This window comes from Nanorana parkeri, unplaced genomic scaffold (assembly GCF_000935625.1).
Source record: "Nanorana parkeri isolate BGI_ZX_2015 unplaced genomic scaffold, ASM93562v1 scaffold696, whole genome shotgun sequence".
Classification (NCBI taxonomy): domain Eukaryota; kingdom Metazoa; phylum Chordata; class Amphibia; order Anura; family Dicroglossidae; genus Nanorana; species Nanorana parkeri.
In genome coordinates, this window is record NW_017306964.1 from 145069 (window position 1) to 167081 (window position 22013).

At 42.6% G+C, this 22013-nt stretch overlaps 1 protein-coding gene across 1 annotated transcript in view; it reads left to right on the forward strand.

Moving 5' to 3' along the window:
• The first annotated feature begins 6841 nt into the window (after window positions 1-6841).
• Window positions 6842-22013, forward strand: part of DCDC2 (doublecortin domain containing 2) — a 130753-nt gene continuing 115581 nt past the window's right edge. The window contains exons 1-3 of the mRNA XM_018563786.1: window positions 6842-6861; window positions 7429-7783; window positions 19776-19827. Coding sequence (XP_018419288.1) covers window positions 7440-7783; window positions 19776-19827 — 396 coding nt within the window. The 5' untranslated portion in view covers window positions 6842-6861; window positions 7429-7439. The remainder of the gene's footprint in view (window positions 6862-7428; window positions 7784-19775; window positions 19828-22013) is intronic.

Sequence of the window (22013 nt, forward strand, 5' to 3'; positions counted from 1 at the left end):
GGTTTGTGAATAGACCCCTTAGTTAATTTTTGAAAGCTCCACACAGATGCCGTATGCACTAGTGCCCCTAGGCCTAGATGGAGCTGATGAGTATAGAAATTTCCTATACTCATCAGTGCTAATGGGCAGAACTTTTATAAATGACCCCCTTACCGTTGACTGACTCATTACCTCTTCACTTCCTGATATGTTTAAAGGAGAACTATGAGATGAGTAAAAATTTCTCAGCCTCATAGTTTGAGCCGACGTGGGACAATTAAACTGTCACACATCGGCTCAATAGATCGGGAAGTGAGCGAGCGACGGTAGGCGCTCGCCCACTTCTCGATGATCTCCCTACAGAGAGCGGTGCTTGTCACTCACAGCTCCCCACAGGGATTCCCTCCCCCCCACTCCGATCCTCCAGCACTGACTGGAGGAACAGATGGGGGAGGGGGCGGGTACAGCTGGCTCTGCCTCTAGATAGGCAGAGCCCGCTGTCACTCCCGCAGCTGGGTGGATCTCGACCGCATTGTCGGGATCCGTCCCAGCTGCGGCGGTCTCAGTATACCGCGAGCTGTAGCTCGCGATATTCTGAGCTTTGGGTCACGTGAGGACGCTAGTATATGTTCTCCCGTGACCCTAAAGAGAACTACGGGGGAAAACACTTATCCCATAGTTCTCTCTTAATCCTTCAGATCTTATAGCAATGTATTTATCCCTCACACCTTGCTACATTGTATTCACAAATAAATAGGGCTGCAACAACTAATCGACATAATCGATTATAATCGATTATTGAAAAAGTTGTCAACTTTTTCAATAGCCTGCAAGTATTGCTTGCAGGCTTCATTCCCTTAGGAGCCACTGTCAGCCTCACTAAAACTGTCAGTCGAGCCGCGCAGATTGCTCTGGACAGAACGGTAGAAGAGCAGAAGTCCAGTTTGCTATAGAGAATGCCTTAACAGGACACTCTGCATACCAGTTATAAAACTAGGGCTTGGTACTGATTAAAATTTTCGTGTTCGATTTATCGAATTTATTTTTAATCGATTAATTTCGATTAATTATAACGCACATACAGATCCAACTACATTGGCCTATACACATACAGCACAGCAATGAAGTAATAAAATGAACTGGGATCACACATTTCCACAGCCCTAATATAAAACCAGTCCACAATTATAAAAACCAGGCTGTCCAGTTCAGAACTGGATGGGTAGCAACCCTATCCTACAGAGATAGATGAAATGCAAAACTGGTATGCTGGGACTTGTAGTTCTACAGAGGCAAGAGAAAGGTAAATATAGTGTGCTGGGACTTGTAGTTCTACAGAGACAAGAGAAAGGTAAATATAGTGTGCTGGGACTTGTAGTTCTACAGAGACAAGAGAAAGGTAAATATAGTCTGCTGGGACTTGTAGTTCTACAGAGACAAGAGAAAGGTAAATATAGTGTGCTGGGATTTGTAGTTCTACAGAGACAAGAGAAAGGTAAATATAGTGTGCTGGGACTTGTAGTTCTACAGAGACAAGAGAAAGGTAAATATAGTGTGCTGGGACTTGTAGTTCTACAGAGACAGGAGAATGGTAAATATTGTGTGCTGGGACTTGTAGTTCTACAAAGACAAGAGAAAGGTAAATATAGTGTGCTGGGACTTGTAGTCCTACAGAGACAAGAGAAAGGTAAATATAGTGTGCTGGGACTTGTAGTCCTACAGAGATAGAAGAAATGCAAAACTGGTAGGCTGGGACTTGTAGTTCTACAGAGACAAGAGAAAGGTAAATATAGTGTGCTGGGACTTGTAGTTCTACAGAGACAGGCGAAAGGTAAATATAGTGTGCTGGGACTTGTAGTTCTACAGAGACAGGAGAATGGTAAATATTGTGTGCCGGGACTTGTAGTTCTACACAGACAAGAGAAAGGTAAATCTAGTGTGCTGGGACTTGTAGTTCTACAGATGTAATAGAATGATATGTAGCGTATGATGGGACTAGTTTTATATAGACAGGGGGAAGGCAAGGGTACTCTGCTGGGACAGCAGTAATGGATTCCCTCTACACAAGGGCTAGGCAATCTCAACACTACAACTGTTGTGAAACCACAAGTCCCATGAGGCACTGCTACACTGACAACCCTCCCAGAGACTGAGGCATGATGGGATTTGTAGTTTCATCACAGATAGAGCGCCGAGGATGCCTACCTCTGTTCTGCACTGATAACTAGGCTATACAGGATATACTATGGGGTGAGATATGTCAAGAATTACGGTACAGGTATTATTAAAAGGAACTTGTCAGGACTGAAATATGGGCACCACCACTTCTTGTTTATGAAGGTGCAAACTCTGGGGTGGTAATCCTTATTCTTGATACAATACCTATTAAGTCAATCACCTGAAAAAAGCATGCAGTGATTTGTCAGGACACCTGATCGGACTAAGTAGTAAAACAAGGATAATGCTGGGCACACACCTTACAACCATCGCAAGACGTCTGTCTTGCGATGGTTGTAAGGTACTTAAAAAAACGTACGATCTGCCTATCTTGGACAGGCAGATCGTACTTGCGATGATCGCAAGCCGCGCCCCCCTGAGGGGCGGGCTTCCGATGACCCAACACCGAACAGGCATTGTGCACTTGAGCACACCGGCCCGTCCTGCTTTTATCGTACGAACATGCTACACACCCGCCGAACGTCGTACGATGCTCGGCGGGTTTTCGAACATGTCCGTAAGATAAAAGTTGTGCGACCTTACAGTAGTAGAGGTCGCACGGCTTCCAGACACCTTACGATAATTGTACGATCGCGGGATTTCCCGCGATTATCGTACGATTATCGTAAGGTGTGTGGGCACCCTAAGGATGATAACCTCGGAGCATGCATCTTTAAAAATGTCTGCCACGGCAGCTCTTCTTTTCCTGCCCTGGCAGGTCATATACTTTATGTATCTAATACTGCATGGTCAGTACAGAACAACAAACAACACTGTGACAATCGTTTTATCATTTCTTTGCAATACGGTACATTTGAATTTTTCACACTTAGCCCTCATTCACACTGTAATCGGCCCACACGTACAGCTCTGTGCTGCGTACGCGGCCGTACTGGGCAGCTCCCGGGAAGGACTGGTGCAGCCCCCGTCCTTCTCTATGGGAGTACACGGCTATACGCCCCCCTACGCTCACCCGCCCTGCACGTCTGTAGGGGTACGTGTTTCCTCGCTCGGACGCAGACAGGATCTATCCTGACTGTGTACGAGTTCGCTCACCGTACCCGTACGGACCTGCACTTGGGGTGAGCGTAGGGGGGCGTACGGCCGCATACTCCCATAGAGAAGGACGGGGGCTGCGTACTAATCACACGCAGCCCCTGTCCTTCCCGGGAGCTGCTCGTTACGGCCGTGCACGCAGCACGGAGCTGTACGTGCGGGCCGATTACAGTGTGAATGAGGGCTCAGCGCTCAAAGCCAGCAGGTGGAAAGTTCTATGAAATATCAGCAGCTTTCAATCAGTGTTATTTGTTATAGAAGCAGGAGAGATCAGATTCCACACCTACTCTCTCTTAACCAAGGTGGAACTATCTGATGCACCGGGTGTTAAAGGTTTATTGGCCAAATAGTTTTTTTTTTTTATTCTACAAAGGATTTAGAACATTGTATAAAAAAGTTGTTTTCTACATTTGTACATTTAAAGTCGAAATGTTTTTAAACAATGTCAAATGCTGATGAAATCACTTACAATGGCTGATGCTTCTTGAGGTTTCAAAGTTTTAGTTACCTGCAGAATCAGCTGGTCTCCTGATATCCTGCAGGGCCCTATGGAGCCACCCTTGTGTGTGCTAGTAAGCTATGTGTGTCTCCATAAACACAGGCACAGCAAGGCAATCCATTCCCCTACTCCCTGCTCCCCGCTCATCCCTCCTCCCTTCTCCAAGCTAGTAGATGGAAGGCTGCTGGAGACTGCTCTGTCCTTTGTGATGTTGTACTGGACAGGAAGTTCAGGGAAGCAGAGCTGAGAGAGTTGGAGCCAGCTGTTTGGGAACATGACTGTAAGTGTTTTGCAGGGCAATGTATATTTGTTTGATCTGGCTTTATTATTGAGTTTGAAAAAGGTTTGAGAGTTTACTACTACTTGAAATAAATGGCAAAGTAAAGTATTTGAATATGGTGCATGTGTGTATTTCTGTGTGCGTGTTGTGATGGGTGGGAGTGGATCCAATGTCAGACTGTCTATCTTCGGGTGGAAATTCTTCTTGTATCTTGCTCAGTCTGGCTGTGTCTGTAAAAACACCCCAAGAGGTTCTTTTGGTTGAACATTAACTGGATGGAATGTGCACTTGCTCAGATTTGGTGTGCTTTTTGCTTTTTAGGCTCGAACAGATGGGAATCTCAGTGACACCATCAGATTCCCAGCAGTTCAATAGTAGTTATAAAGCTGCCCATACATTGTTATCATTTCCTTCAAACATTCGCTCAAAAGTGTTCATCAGAACGTTCCGTAACGCCATCATTGAGTTAGAAATGCCACTTGAATGGAATCCCAGATGTGTGAAGCAGGTTTCTTTTGTGCCTGGCTCATGAGCATCACAATATGTGCGATTTTTCCCAAACGACAGTCAGAATTTCATTAGTTCAGATAAGAAACCAATTCCATACTTTTCACTTGATTTTCCTCATCACTGCTGTCAAATTAAAGCCCATTAACTGTTAGAAAACCAATGACATGTTCTGAAAATGACAAATTTCAAACTAAATTCTATTGGATTATGACCAGTTCACACAAGCTCATTCACACAGGTGTGCACACCCGTATGGTGTGCCAAACCTGCCCACTGTCTGTGTCCAAGTGCGGTCACCCAGGACCGTCCCTATAATGTGGCACCCTCAGGCAGCATCTCTTTTGGCCACGTGGAGGGCAGGCAGAGCGGGATAGTCGTGCCCATTCCTTCCCCCCAGTCTGTACCACCAGCACCCTCCAGACCTGGACAGCCAGCACAACCAAGGCCCTCCAACCCCCTCGTACTGCACAGCCAGCACAACCAAGGCCTTCCAACCCCCTCGGACCTGCACAGCCAGGACAACCAAAGCCCTCCAACCCTCCGGACCTGAACAACCAAGGCCCTCCAACCCCCTCGGACCTGCACAGCCAGCACAACCAAAGCCCTCCAACCCCCTCGGACTGCACAGCCAGCACAACCAAGGCCCTCCAACCCCCTCGGACCTGCACAGCCAGCACAACCAAGTCCCTCCAACCCCCTCTGACCTGCACAGCCAGCACAACCAAGGCTAGGGTTGCCACCTGTCCAGGATTCACCCGGACAGTCCGGGTTTTGAATGCTGTGTCCGGGTTCCATGGCAGCTTAAACCCAGATAAAAGATGTCAGGCAGACAGGGGCAACCAAAATTAAGATAGGGGCTAGTGGCCTCCCCCCACTGAAAATAGTCGAGGCTGGGTGGCGCTATTTACATATGAATAAGTTGTGACTCATTCTCCCAAATTTTTTTTACATGCGTTGCTAAAGTGTTCGGGTTTTGCTGGAAGAAAGGGTGACAACCCTAGCCAAGGCCCTCCAGCCACCCCGGACCTGCACCGCCAGCACATAGAACTACCCACTCCCCACTACCCATTCTCAGGCGGTGAGAATTGTAGGGATGTCCGTGGGTAGTGTTGATGATGCATTTTAATACTTTAGGACAAGATAAAAAGCCTTGCTTTGTATAGGGCCGGTTTACAGCAATGCGCTGCGTTGATGTGCTTTGTGACAAAAGGATACAGGCATCATTTGATCGCAGTGCAGCCCATTTTACATTGAGGTTAAAAAACAAACAAACACTGCAATGTGTTAGGCCCCGTTCACACCAGGGCGTAGTTAGTACGCGCGTTGGAGGAACGCATGTTCCCACAAGTTTGCTGTGCTTTGTTTCCCGTGTTTGGCGAGCGTTCCCCATTGGGTCCCTGGATGCGCGCCTATTGCGGAAAAGAAGTAAATGTTGCAAATTTGGCGACATGCGTTCCGCATTTTCCCCCCACTCGTTCGAGTGCTTTCTTGTGCGTGAAGAAAAACTGTGTTTGCTTGGCTACGTTTGGGGTGCTATTACCTAGTAAGGGCAACGCAAGTGCATTATGTGTTTGTGCACGTATAATGAATATGTGTTGAAGCGCGCATGTTTGACGCACAGTCACAATATGCCCTGGTGTGGATGGGGCCTTATAGCAATGCATTGCAACCCACAGCATATCCCATGCATTTATATCCCCAGCATGTGGGAGGAATATATCCCATGCATTTATATCCCCAGCATGTGGGAGGAATATATCCCATGCATTTATATCCCCAGCATGTGGGAGGAATATATCCCATGCATTTATATCCGCAACATGTGGGAGGAAACCCACGCAAGCACAGGGAGAACATGCAAACTCCTTGCAGATAGTGACCTGGCTGGAATTCGAACCAGGGACCCCCAGTACTGCAAGGCAGAAGCACTAACCACTACACCACTGTGCTGCCCTATGCATTACATGCAGTGTGGTGGGAACCAGCCATGACTAGACTGGAATTAAACAGCGTTTTATGTTATTTGTCACAATATTTCCCATGGCCATCTGTGAACATTTCCTTTTCTCTACATAAAGCAGCCCGGCGTTTGGATTTGGCGGTCTCCGGGTGGACAGATTGCTGGTAAATCCTGACATCACAGCACAGCAGCATCACAACACGTAAAGGCTGCTCGGGCACATGGCAAGAAAGGGGTGTGTCAAGATGCACACCATGTGATCAGTGTCAAGGAAGTTACCATGGATACCAGATGAAGCTTCAGAAAACAAAAATTCTGCTGCAGGGCAGCTGATCGTAGAGATCTGGAGAAGAGGGGAAGGTATTTGTCATGATCTGTGTATAGGATTGTGTAGCTGGGTAATGATGAGGGGGGATCTGGAGGCAGGGAATGAAGACTGGTACTCTTGCATTATTTATATAAGGTGTCAGTGTGCACACAGCTAGCAGGCGTGGTCAGGAGGGAGAAGGAGAACAGGGAGGGTGCAGCAGCAGCAGCAGGTGTCACTGGTCCTTGCAGCATTGCTCAGACCTCACACTGGCCGTGACAACAGCACTCAACAACACAGAGAGGTGTGCAGGCTGCATAGAATCAGAAGACGTTCACTCCGATGTGCTGCTAAAATAGATTTGATTGACATGTAGACACGCAATCTAAGATCCACAGATCATTCATTGACTATTAACATTCATGGTATGAGTTGTTAGGAAAGACTAAACACAGGTACACCGTGACAGATAATTATATATGACAGAAGACAATAGAAGACAGATACCTAAAGTCACACACCAACACAAGCTAGTTGCTAATATCCTGGAATCCTCCTAAGAGTTTACACTGCAAGGAACCATTTATTCGAGTGACTGACTGTGGACTTGTCACTTTCAGGGAGTGCGGACATGGCAGGTGAGCCAGTCGGTGCGTGGAGTATGCAGCCGACTCCAGCTGCAGGGGGTGGAGGGCGATCCTTGGCCCCCCTCGCTCAACAGCCTGCTGTCAAAGCAGTGCACGTTTACAGAAATGGAGACTCCTTTTATCGTGGCCGCCGAATGCTGATTCATGAGAAGAGGGTTGGCACGTTTGAGGTCTTCCTGAAGGATGTCACCGGCGGAGTGCAAGCCCCCTTTGGAGCCGTGAGGAACCTTTATACTCCTAGAAATGGACACAGGGTCACGTCTCTGGGCGACCTTCAGCCAGGAGAATGCTATGTGGCGGCAGGAAGGGAAAGTTTTAAAAAGTTGGAGTAAGTGTAAATTTTTTATTATCGCTTTTTATTGCAAATTAGCTTGGCAAAGTTGACATAGGTCACATGTAAGAGTGAGTGGACCCCGGAAACACCCACCCTGTTCCTGATCCCAATTTCCATTTCTGTACAGATCCTCCTCACTTAATGACCGAGTTCTGTTCCTATGACTAGGTCGTTAACCGAATTGGTCGCTAAGCGAGGAATAGAGGAAATCAACTCTGTTATAAAGTACAGTGTACAATACAGACCGTTTGGAGAGCTGGTTGTAAGTCCAAATGGTCGATTTCTTAGGTTTGCATACTTTAAATACCCAAGTTCTTGTACAGTGTGCAATACTGACTGGTCGGAGAACTGGTGGTAAGTCCGAACGGTCAATTACCTAGGTTTGCATACTGTAAATACCCAAGTTCTTGTTCTGGTCTGAATGGTCGTTAAACAGGTAGATCGTTATATGAGGAGTACCTGTATTGCTGTGTTCAGGGTTGAGTTAATTTGTTACGGTTTGGTTGCTATGTTTATGTACAGGGATGTAGTACAAATAAATATAGTTCTGCATAAAATTTTAAAAAAAGTATTGATAATGCAGTGCTATCTTTCAGCTAAGAGATTTTTGCATCTGCAAGTCACCTCTGATTTATTATGTTAGTTCAAAAATTATGGAATAGACATTATCAATTACTGCAAAGCAAAAATAATTATAGTTACCAGCTATGGTGTAATTTACAGTATAGATCAGCGTTTCTCAACCAGCGTTCTAGGGTTGCTAGGGGTTCCTTGAACAGTGAGCATTATTACATGATATACCTTCTACTGACTGCCATTGTAAGTATTCTTCTCTCCTACTGACCACCAATGTAAGGGGCACCTATCCTGCTGACCACCAATGTAAGGGGCACCTATCCTGCTGACCACCAATGTAAGTGCATACCGGTCCTGCTGACCACCAATGTAAGGGGACATCTACCCTGCTGGCCACCAATGTAAGGGGGTACCTATCCTGCTGACCACCAATCTAAGGGCATACCTGTCCTGCTGACCACCAATGTAAGGGGGTTACTTATCCTGCTGACTAGGGATGTCCAGATAGCAGTTCAGATACCAGTGCCGATACTTGGCATTTTCACGAGAACTACCAGGGTTGCACCGGTTGCAGCTGGAACCTCGCTCTGGCCCTCCACCACTGTCCTGAAATCATTAGTCTGTATTGTTTTAGAAAAACTGTCACATGACAATAAACAAAAATGTATCAGTACTTGTATCTGTGAGTACTTGGACAAGTATCAGTACTTGCACTTGAAAAATGATATTGGTGCATATATATTTATAAAAAAAAAAAACATACATTAAAACAGAGATGTACAAATCCCAGGAGCTCCATATGATCCTTAAAAAACACAGCTGCCTCCTAACTTTTGAGTTTTTCTCTAGTCTAGTCTTTATTTGTACTTGTGCGGAGTACAGTACTTGGTATCTGAACATCCCTACTGCTGACCACCGTTGTTAGGGGACACCTATCCTGCTGACCACCAATGTAAGGGGGAACCTATCCTGCTGACCACCAATGTAAGGGGACACCTATCCTAATGACCACCAATGTAAGGAGGGCACCTATCCTGCTGACCACCATTGTAAAGAAAAGCTTTACAACTTTAAAATTTAGAGGGGCACTTTTTTATAATCACCACTAATTTTTTCACTGACCACCACTCTAATCGTACACTACAATTTTCACTATCTGCATTCCTTTTCTTTCTATTATTATTATTAGTTGTGTAGTGGAGGAAGGGGGTGTTAGAAAATGATCCTCTTTGGGTCATAACCTATTCTTTTATTATAGCTACAACCTATTGATCACTCTAATGTACCTTGAGCTGCAGATATGAACATGTTCAGCAGGGGTTCCCTGAGACCCATGAATTATTTAAAGGGTTCCTCTGTGATAGAAAGGTTGAGAACGACTGGCATAGAAACTAAAGAGGTCATACTTAGTTTGATTTTGATATGTCAGATAAGCAGGTTATATGTCTAGCTAGCCAATCAAAACATTTCATTCAGACTGTATTCAGTCCAGTCCAGTCGACCCTTGTTTTGCATCAAAATCTAACTTTGTGCGGCTACTTCATTTGGTTTGTGTGTCCCTGTTTATTTAGGTGGCAGGTGAACAGCGATGGTTCTAATCCTTTTCACTGCACTATAATCATTTTTTAATTAATCCATGTATTTTTTTGCATGTTTGTATGCTCTGGCCGTCGTGGTTTAGGTTGCTTGAAAACTGGTTATTGTATTGTGCAGCTTTGCACTGTAATATAATAAAAACTATGATGCATTATAAAGCAATGTTTATGGAAAATACAATTAGTTTCCTATGTGATGCTGTAGGACAACAAAAATTCCTTCGCTTTTGATTCTTAACTTGCTTTAAAAGTTACGGCCACTATCTCATCCATCTTGTTCTGTATGAAAGACTCTACTATGCCTTTGCTGTGCTTTATTATTTTCACATTTTTATTAGCATTTTGCTTTTGTAGGTTTGCATACTTACACTACATTTAATATGGATGTTGTGCTGTTGCACTGCAATTTGAAAACTTCTAAAAGTTTTTAAAGATATTTCTGCAATTTATGTAAAAAAAACTGTGTTACTTAAAGGAGAACTATAAGGTGAGTGATTTCTACTCATCCTCATACGAAGGTTCTCATTCATGCAGGTCATGGTTTATTTGTAAAAAAAACATCAAGGCAACTGGACTAGCTGTATTTTTTGAAGACTTTCTGCTGGTCATCTGACTAGCTTTCGCAATTCAAAAAGCTAGTCGGATGATCAGCGAAATGTCTTCAAGAAAAATACAGCAAGTCCAGTTGCCTTGATTTATTTTTTACAGATATTTTGTTCAAATTAGTCAAAAATAACATCCATCTCCCTACCTCATCATTATTCTGAGCAACATATAAAGGGGCTTAAAATCACACTGCTCTTCCTAAGATGTCCAACATCGGTCAGAAGCACTTGGGAAGTTTTTGTTTCATTAGAATGAAGAATACTAAGGGCTTGGTTACACGTGCAGTTTTTATTCATGTTGTGCTGTGCAATCAAAATCTCCCATGACTGGCTGCTGCTCCATCACGGATTGCATTTATGCACGTGTTAATGTTTGCTGAGAAGATTTAAAAAAAAATCAAATTAATTTAATCAGGTTCGAAAAAGACTTAAAGTGAACTTATCTTGTAAAAGTAATGGCAGTCTCTTACACCCCCCATGCTGTCCTATAACCAAAACTGCTGAAATACTGTTTAATATTTACCTGGCAGCTGCACTGGGCCTCCTTTAGTGGCTGATACCTGACCGCTGACATTGTATGGTTGCTGCGTTTAGGCAGAGCTACTGATTGTCTAGCTTTGTCTGAAGCAGATAGATGTCACTTGTTAGCAGTTTGAGTCCTCTTTTCAGTCTTGACCCCCCCAGTCTAGAATTAAAAAAAATGTAAATGTTAAAAAGTCCCCCCAAAATTCATACCAAACCCTTATCCTAGATTGGGGTCTGGTATAGAATCTAGGGGGAATCCCACACAAATTAGAGTCCTCATTTTCACATTAAAGCCCCACCTTCACATGAGGAGCCCCCTTCACATCAGAGTAACAAATGCAAATGTCAACAGCACTCCAATACGATGATTCATGTCAGTGCAAATCCATTTTAATGATAGATGTCAAAAGACAAGCACTTTTGGGGCCACGCAGGGTCCCTTTCATCAGGCTCAATGATGACCTTATTGAGCCTGATGAAAAGGACCCTGTGCAACCCCTTAGGTCATTATTGAGCTTGATGAAGGTGACCCTGTGCGACCTCTTAGATCATTATTGAGCCTGATGAAGGGAACCCTGTGCGACCCCTTAGATCATTATTGAGCCTAATGAAGGGGACCCTATGCGACCCCTTAGATCATTATTGAGCCTGATGAGGGGGACCCTGTGCGACCCATTAGATCATTATTGAGCCTAATGAAGTGGACCCTGTGCGACCCCTTAGATCATTATTGAGCCTGATGAGGGGGACAATGTCGACCCCTTAGATAATGAATGAGCCTGATGAAGGGGACCCTGTGCGGCCCCGAAAAAGCGCTTGTCCTTTGACATCTATCATTAAAATGGATTTGCACTGACGTGAATCTTCGTATTGGAGTGCTGGTGACATTTGCATTTATTACTGGATTTTGAGCGGCGCCATCCGCAGTCATTGCAAGCATTCGTTATCTTTGGAATATTCGATATGGAGTGCGGCAAGGTACATGGATTAATTATCCTTTCACATCAGAGCCCCCCCCCTCACATCAGGAGCCCTTTTCATATCAGAGTCCAACCTTCACATCAGGAGTTCCCTTCATATCAGAGCCCCCACTTCACATCGGGAGCCACTCCTTTGACATCAGAGTCTCCCCTTCACAGCTGATGAACCATGCCACGTTAATCCTCCCATTGCAAATGACAGTTACGATATTTGGTCAATAATGTCACTAGGGGCGTAACTAGAAATCACAGGGCCCCATAGCAAAATGTTGTATTGGGCCCTGATCCTCTTCCTTCGCCGGGCCCGCCTCCTACTCCATCACCGGGCCCCGCCTCCTCCCCTGCTGTCGACCACGGGCCCCACTGGCTCCTCCTCCACTGCCGGGTCCAGCCTCCTCCACCGCCGCTGCTGGCTCTCATTGACTCAGCAGCGGTTTTGGAGACGAACGCGCTACTGCACAGATTACGGTATTAGTGATCTGAACAGCAGCGCATTCTTCTTCAGAGCCGCCAGTGAAAGCCACCAGCAGAGGATGCCATAGCGACCCAGGCGGTCCGCTCGGCATCTGGCCGGGCCCCCCTGTGCCCTGGGCCCCATAGCGGCCGCCTGGGACGCTATGGCGATTGTTATGCCACTGAATGTCACCCAGGATGCCTGCTGGCTTGTTTACAATGTAAAAAAAAGCTGAATCAATGACTTTTGGCAGCAGTCAAAGGTTCGGGCGCGTGGACTGGCCAGAGCTGGAAAATTAGTTCACCTGTTTGCTGATCTGTGAACAAGTTGGGTTTGGGTTGAACGCATGATTGGCCTAGACCTAGTGCTCACCCCTAATCAACAAGACAAGTAATGAGCATAATCTGCCCAACATGATCAAAGACAGCAATGCAAACCTTAAAGAGGTTTTAGTAATTTTTTTAACTTTATCCAATAAAAAAGTTTGGGCTGAAATTTCACTTTAAAGCAGAACTCTGGGTTGATTTTTTATTAACCCTTACAGAGGTGCTAATTTTTGTCTTAGTTCAAAAACTAAAAAGATAAACTCACCGGATCCTCCAAGCTGGATTGCTCTTTGACCAGTCCCTTCCGCCTCTCTCCCCTCCTCTGCAGCTATCTAAGGTCCCTGAGTTTTCATGCTCTATACACAGTGTATTGGACGTAGGAATACGTCCAATACCATCACTGCAGTGGAGGAGGAGACAGGCTGGAGGGGCCTTGTCTCAGCCAGCTTGCTGAGAGGATCTGGTGAGTATATCTTTGTTATTTTTTAAGTTAGACACAAGTGAGTAGTTAACCCTTGCAAATAGCCCCACTGCAAGGGTTAAGAAAAAGTTTACCTGGAGTTTCGCTTTGAATACTATCACTATGCATAGGCTGCTTGTTGCACAGGCCTTTTTTTTAAAACTCTTAGTTTAAATTTGTATGTATTCTTTAAAGTGAACCTGTGTTAATGTAGTTTGTAGAATTCCCTTGGAGTCCTAGAACCCAGTGAGTGCTAATATGTAAAAAGTGAACTTAGTTCTGGCCTCATGCAGTATCCTTATCATGCCTCACTGACCATTAGTGATGTGTGAAAGTGTGTTGCCTACAGAATAATGCTCTCTTGTCTTAATGGAATTCTATCAGAATGAAAATAATATTCTCAGTATGTGGTTTATTTTTTTATCTTAGAAGTTGTTAAGCAGGATATTGACTCATTGCAGTCTAACATGTACATTACAGGGAGAAAAAACACAATCTGCATATCCGTTACTGCTATAAAAACATACGGAATAAAATATGTAATAAATATGAAAGTAATTGCAAATATTACTTTCGTTTAAATATTGCAATGATATAATAAATGCTATTGAATGTAGTTTAACTTTAAAGCAGAACTAAATTTACCTCCCCTCATTCCCTCTCCAGCACCAACATCATCTGCAGACACTTTTCCGGGTTGGGGATCTTCGGCTATCTTGATTGGCAGGACCGAAATGATGTAATTCTCGCGCATGGGAATTCATTCATTCAATTGGGCATTGAGGTGTGCTGAGACTATACACTGAGTTGCTCTTGTGCATCTTATATAGGCAGAGCCAGCTGTCAATCCCACAGCTGGGTGGATCTCGACATCGATGTCGGGATCCGTTCCGGCTGCGGCGTCTCAGTATACCGCATGCTGTAGCTCGCGGTATACTGAGCTTTTTGAACACGCTAGTTTGTGTTCTCCCGTGACCCTTAGGAGAACTATGGGGAAAAATCCCTGACCCCATAGTTCTCCTTTAACACTGTTGGAAAAGTCTTATACATATTTGTCCTATACAGAAAGTCCTATACATATTTGTCCTATAAAGAAAGTCCTATGCATATTTGAGGTTCTGGAGGGTGGCTACCTTTGTTCTCCTTGGACCCTGTGTGTGTTGTAAAATATCCACTGCTTCAATCTTGCTCCAGTGATGGACTACTATCTCAAGTTTTGTTTACTCATTTGTATTGAGATTGTAGTCCATCACGGGAGTGAGCTCGGAGCGGTGGCTATTTTATAACACACACAGGGACCATGGGGAACAAAATTAGCCACCCTCCAGAAGGAAGGACAATGTCAGCACCAATTCAGAGATGATTTGAGGATCTACAGCTGAGTGATACACAAATAAGATACATTGTTGTTAATAGTTAAGGTACTTTGAATGCATTTTTAAGATTTAACTCCTGAGTTTAGTGTCCCTTAAAGTCTAACATCTCATAACATTTGAAATGTTGGGGATTTTCATACTTCTTCTTCTGCTCAGCCTTATCTTCAAAAGGTTTGTAGAAAGCCTAAAATCACGACTGCCACAACAGAGGAAGCTCAGGTAGAGATTAGTTGAATTTAAAATAAACTTGTGAGGGCTGGTGCACACCTAGGCGACTCCTGAGCATGATCCGCGCAGATTGCCACACAGTCACGGAGTCACCCAGCACAGATGGTCGCGCTGTGGGTGCCATTATTTTATTTTTTTTACATTTATTTCCAAGCAAGTTAAGTTTAACATACAGTAGTTACACATCAGGGTACGGCTGACCAGGTCAGACATTAATAACGTCAGCAACATTTCCTTTATATCATGTCATATTGCATACATGCAGAGTGAGATTGTTTGCTCACGTACCTTATAAATAAAAAATTACAACCATAGTAAACAAAGAAAAAAACAACAACATGGGGAACATCTGGCAAACCTGGCAAGTGTCCCATGAAAGTGCCTTAGTATTACGAGGAAAAAAGAAACTCTAAGTCTTCGTATTCTATCCTAGTGAGAGGAATCTACTAGCTAGTCGTCTATGACCATTTTAATTGGATAAAGAGTAATATTAGTATGTGACTATTCTATCCAATATCCTGTAGATATCCAGGTGATCATGTGAATTCATTCCACGGTTGCCAGGTGGATTCAAATTTTTTAAAGGTGTCCCTCCAGATGGACGTCAGTTCCTCCATCAGTCTATAATATTCTACTCTGTTACACCACTCTCTTATAGTTGGAGGTGCCATTATTTTTTAATGGCACTCCAGTCGCACCGGGCGGATTGCACGGTTTCCCGCCGCAATTCCACTTGTGCATCCGAACACGATTCTAAAACAGCCGCGCGTCGTGTATCACAAAAAAAAAGGTACATGTACCTTTTTGCTGTGATTGCCAGGCGGATGTCACCCCATTGAGATCAAAGGGGCAATCGCTGCCTGCATTGTGCAGGACTGCACGATCCCGGGGCGCTCAGGTCTGCACCGGGCCTGAATGGTATGCTGGCTGAAGAGCCTCAGAATTATCATCTCGCTGTGACATTGAGGTCAACAAGCCATCTGCTTGGCTGGTATGCTTGGCTACCTGTTGTTATTTTTCTTTGAAACATTTAAATTATGGTAATTTCTTGCTGCTGCCTCTAATTTGACTGCCTACCCCATTTTTTTTATTTTGGTACGAAGGGGCACAATCACCGCCATCATTGTTTTTTAGATGATATTGATAACATTTTCTAAATGGTTGGCTGCTTCACAGGAATGACAGCAATGACTTATAAACATGGGAGGTTAATGGTGAGGCAATGTCTGAAAATTGTGATAACAAAAATAATAAATGCCAGAGAAACATTCCTACACTTTGGTCAGAAAATGACTTTGATGTTAAAAAAAGTCAAACAAAATGCTTAGCTATAACTCTATAAAAAACAGGAAATAACAAGGGTGGTTATGTTTTTTCTTTTATTCACCAGTAATACCAGAGCTTTATTTTGGTGTTAGAACGTTGGGAAACAGCACAAAACACAGATGATATTTATTGTTCAACAAGAAAAGAAAAGCTATCAAAATGTTTACGAATACAGTATACTAGACAGAGTGTTTGGTAAGCTAAATGTCTCATTGACCCAATCCAAAAATAATACTTTTTTTTACTGCATGACTATAAATGAATGTCATGCTTTTTTATGATAGCTACTGAATAAAAAACCTTAGACACAACATGGCCATATTTGTTATGCTCTGATAACAAAAGTAAAGTAACAGTTTATGCCTTTTTAAGAAAAAAAATAAGGTGTATGGAAGACTGAGCGTGAGAGGTGGAGTAGCAGCTAAAATCCATTAAGGGGAATTTGTAAAAGCTGGAGCAGTTGTCCAATGCAACCAATCAGCTTCTCTCTCAGGGTTGGGCAACTTTGCCCCTTCAGCTGTGCTTTAACTACAAACCCCAACATGCCTCGGCCTTTGGGAGTCATGCCTGTAACTGTCAGTCTTGCAAAGCCTCATGGGACTTGTAGTTCCACAACAGCTGGAGGGCTGGAGTTGCCAACCCCTGGTCTAGCTCATATTTCCAAAGCTTAACTGATGAAACTGAAGATTGAAGCTGATTGGTTGCCATGGGCAACTGCTCCTGACTCTGTTCCAGTTTTAATAAATCCCCCCCATTGGGTTTGTTTTTGCCTCAGAAATATCAGGATCTGTGGGGGGGATACCTTTCCATGTCACTACAAATAGGCATTTTCAACAGAATGGGTATTTCTAGTTCTCCATTTAAACATACTTTTCGACCCTGTGAACATTTTACCTTCAACCTTTAGCTGCAGTGACTGTGGATATTAACGCAGCAGAGTTTTAACACAACAGGCTGCCAGAAAGGTGCTCGCTCTGGCTCTTCTTTTACAGGGTCGCTTTAGATCACGTTTGTGGCCCTAATGTCTTTGAAGGCGCAGTGCATTCATACACAAGCCCAGGGCATTTGTTTGTCCAGGCATTGCTTTAGTACACCAGGCCACTCTGATTCAGACAGTCATTGCAGTGCTGCTATACAAGTATTCTGGGAACACCATTCCATGATCCAGTGATCCTGCAAACAGGGTATTTATGACAAACAAAATCGTCTGGCTGGTAATGCCATTCCTCAAAACACTGTGGTCTTTTTTCTTGTCTTGTCCATTCTCTTCTGGCCCCATCATGGGTCATTCAGTCAGCATGGACTGATCTGTTCATCAGCATGAGAGGAACATAACATCTTAAGAGCTTGATTGTGTATATTAGAAGTAAACAAGTATCATGTTATATATAATTTACCAATATCATTTGTGTTTAATTCCTTTACACACTTTTTCTTAGCCAAGAATGTGTAGGTCTATGTAATTAAAGTGCCTTACGGCAAATACTTTAAGGTAAAGGTAAGTTTAAGGTAAATATGTTTGCTACTGAATAGCTAAACAAATATTGACCCTAGAAAGTAAAGTGTTCAGTCCACACAGTCACAGGAAGTATTTGCACTGTGTGCTTCAAGACTATCCAGGCACTTCTTCATCAAGTATTCATAGTTGTATATTAAAAGCTTTACCTTATATTGATGTGGTTTAACCTAAGTTATCGCTTATAAAGATGAAAGCCAAAGCCCATTTCCACATTTGTTACAGCTCTTTAACATTTCCATTGTGGAGGAAGAAAGAATAAAACCTCATAAGTGATTATGTATAAGGGACCATTGACAAGCTTACATTATTCTTTTAAATATCAAACTGAAAACATAACAATAGATCTTGTTTGCCATAAAGTGTTCCTGTTAACCTAGTTGCGATTACATTATTATTTATTTGTATAATACATTTTTATCCTGTGGTAATTTACAAAGTATGTGTTCAAACCAAGTGTAGTACCAGGGGCATTTTCTGAATGTAGCAGACCTGTGTGTAAGATCAAGTTGGGCCACTTTCCCCCCTTCTGTTTCCAGGGTCAATAAAATTCAGTAGTTAAACAGTATAATCCATTTGTAAACATTAACAACACCCATAAGGGTAATTTTCCTGGCTTTACAGCTAAGAAGTAAAACAGTGTGCCGAAATGCCAGCATGACTAGGATAATGAAAGACCTGGGGCACCCAGGATTGAAGCCAGAAACAAGTTCTGTGGTGCTGTGTTACGATACCGTGGATTGTGGTGTGGGCGGGTGCATTGCGGCTGGAGGTGCGCTTGGGGTGCCATACAAATGAATGGCAACGCACCTCCCAGACTGTAACGTACGGTAGGTGCATTTCATGGTAGTATACGGTAATCGCACGGTTCCGTGTAATTAACACAATGCTATGGTGTGAATCCACCCTCAATGTGCACACTTGTTCCAGGCGAGTGTCTCAAAAGACAAAGATAACGGCCATTTTTAGAAAGTGGTCAGCGATGCAAGCCCCTATATTTCTCTTAATGCAGGTTTTATTTAAGTATCTAGTACCAGCAGGCACATATATTCAGCATTATTACATCAAAAATGCCATTGCTGCAGTATCTTTCCCATAATGAAAACACTCCTTAATCATAACCTCAGACAAAATGCACTAGCATAGAGAAAGAAGTAACCTTAGAGGTAACAGTTTGGCTTTGTTTAAAAATACTTGCATCTTTCCTCCTTATTGCACAAATGTGTTATCTTTATAATGTAGGTAGATAGAAAGTCACTCCGCACTCCCCACAGCGCTCCCGGCCTATGCAACAGTGGTGCTCACAGTGATGACCATGGATGGCGCCATGCAGACACAAGGCAGAAGACAGGAATCACCAGCACTCAGTAATATCGTTCAATATGTCAATTTATTTGGACAAATCGTCACAATGAAAAAAGCCAACGTTTCGGGGCCACACAGGTTCACATCTTCTAGTCCTGATGAAGGGACCCTGTGTGGCCCCGAAACATTGGCTTTTATCATTGTGACGATTTGTCCAAATAAATGGACATATTGAACGTTATTACTGAGTGCTGGGGATTCCTGTCTTCTGCCTTATCTTTATAATGTGTTTACTAGAAAATGATTTCACATTTATGATTTTGTTATATCGGGTTGATTTTCTAATGCCGTAATTTTCACTCCATGTGAGATTAACCTTTTCTTTTATTGAGGATGGTTTTCTAAACCAGTCACGGTGGTTGAATTAACCTTTGCAACTCACTTATATTTTTTGGGGGGATAGAAACAACCCAAGAATGAATGTGAATGTTGTGAATGTTTGAAGTTAACACTCAATAATTACTACATTAGTACATTGTAGGAAGCATTTTATGTGTATTTGGTTTTATTTATAAGGAGGGATATTGCAGGTATCTTTTTAAACTTTCTTTGAATCCCTGGGCTATATCTGTATCTTTGTACTACTATCTTCGGTCGTATTTAGGCACATAGTCAACATCGCTTGATTAAACATATATTCTTTTTGCTTTTTAGCTACCTACACATTGGAGAAAACAAGAGAAGGACAGTAGACCCTCTGAGTCAGGTATTCTTTCTTTTAACCTTTAACATTTGACCTGTATTTAAGTAATGTCAACATATTGTTACCTGTATTGAATTACATTGTAAAGTTTAATAACCCCACTGCAGGAGGTGTGGCAGGAGAAATTAACTAAATCTGACCATACACTGGTAGATTTTCTTATGAACGTTCATACAAAGAAATCTGGTCAGAATATTCAATAATGCCATCAGAGACTTGATGAATGTCATTTGGAATTTTGTTTGGTTTTAACATTCAACTTTGGAAATTAATAGAGTTTCCAAAACAAAAGCCGCTTTCACTGTTAGAGTTTCAAGTGTTTGAGAAAAATTTTCCATCCTGCTCCAATGATTTTTTTGTCACTACAGTCATAAATGATCACAATTTGACCCTATTAACTATTAGAAAATCAAACAAACATTCCGAAAATGTTTTTTTTGCAAACGAAATTCTACTGGTGTATGTCCAGCGTAAACAACATCTGTTAAAATAGAACTACGTTTGCCAGCTGGAAAGGGTGAGGTGGCTCGGCATCTACTTTCTTCCCAATAACTTCTGGGAAAATGTGATCCAGCACATTGCAGGGCACATTCTCGAAGGATTTTGAGCACCCCGGTTTCCTGGGGTATAGTTGTGAGGCACAGCAACGTCACTTGTGACCCCAGGAAGTGAGCAGAATTTGGGTAAGTATATTTTACCTTTTTTCTCACAAAGTTAAATTTTTTATTCCATTTGTTCACTAGGTGTTTTTGGGGGCCTATCTGTAAAGTGGACCTTGTGCTTTAAGACCTATTCGTGATGTACAGATTGCTTAAAATGACAATGCAAAGAGCATCAACAATGTGCAAAAACCCCTTTAGCGAAATCAGATAACTGCAAAAGACTTTGATTTTGGAGCCACATTTGGGGCCAGCTTCTTAAAACTGGAGAGAAAAAAATGCACAACATTGTAGTTGTTGCCTGCAGTGATCAATCAAATAAAAATTCCTGTTAAATCCTTTCAAAAAAAGGAAATGTGAAACCTGATTGGCTCTTTTTGTCAACAACTCCAATTTTGTACGTTATTTCCTTTTTCAGAGTTTTGTGAATTAGCCATATTACGATTGCTCTGTGCATTGTCTACTTAAGTCTGTGCATTGAAGTACAAATGAGCCAGTTCTGCAAAAGGTATTTATAGGTACTTATATTAAAGTAAACTGAAAATGATTTCTCCTGCTCAAACACTTTACTAACACCATGTAGTCCCTTCACATTACTGACGACCTTGTTTCACTTCCTAAATACACTTTGTAACCGAGAAACACACATACACACTGCAGAAAAGTAATACAATCCTTGTGGTGTTTATGCCTTTAGGGTATAGTTACAGCATTCCGTTAATACCAGGACAATTGTTCTGTTTACTAAGCAGAGCTATTGTCAAAGCAGCTGGCTGTGCATTTCATGATCATACCAATCTTTGTTAGGTTTCTTGAAAAAGTTTGTGGTTTGAGACTGCAATGTTTATTTTGTGCCCCACAATTGCCCAAGCAATATGATTCTACAGTATTTTATTGACTTCACTCTGATCAGTTGTAATATCTTAGTTTTTAGTGCTGACAGCTTGCCACTAATAGTGGCTTAAAGTTCCACAACACGCTACTCACCTACAAAAGTGTCCCCAACACGAAAGAAATTCTAAAACTTATCCTTTCTGCTACCTGAACACCTAACACTCAAATAAACTCTTAAAAAAGAATTTAACTCTTAATATGAGTAAATTAAGAGTTAAGTTACCAATTAACAAAACATAAACACTTAACACTAAAGCTGGCCATGCACCAGTAGAATTTTGTTTGAAATTTGTTTTCAGAACGTTTGTGCAATTTCATAATAGTTCATGGGGACAAATCAACAATCATTGTAGACCATACTGATGAAAAAATGACGGAGCAGGATGTAAGATGTTTCTGAAACAAACTAAATTCTAGCAGTGAATGTGGTTTTTGATAGGGAAACTCCATTCATTCCGAAATTGAATGTGAAAACCAAACCAAAGTTTTAATGACATTCATCAAGTCTCTGATGACATTATGGAATGTTCTGACAATATGTGTTATATGAACGTTTGTGCGAAAATCTACCAGTGAATGGTTAGTTCACAAGAAATTCTAGTTTCTTTGATACTTTTAACTTACCACAAAATAATT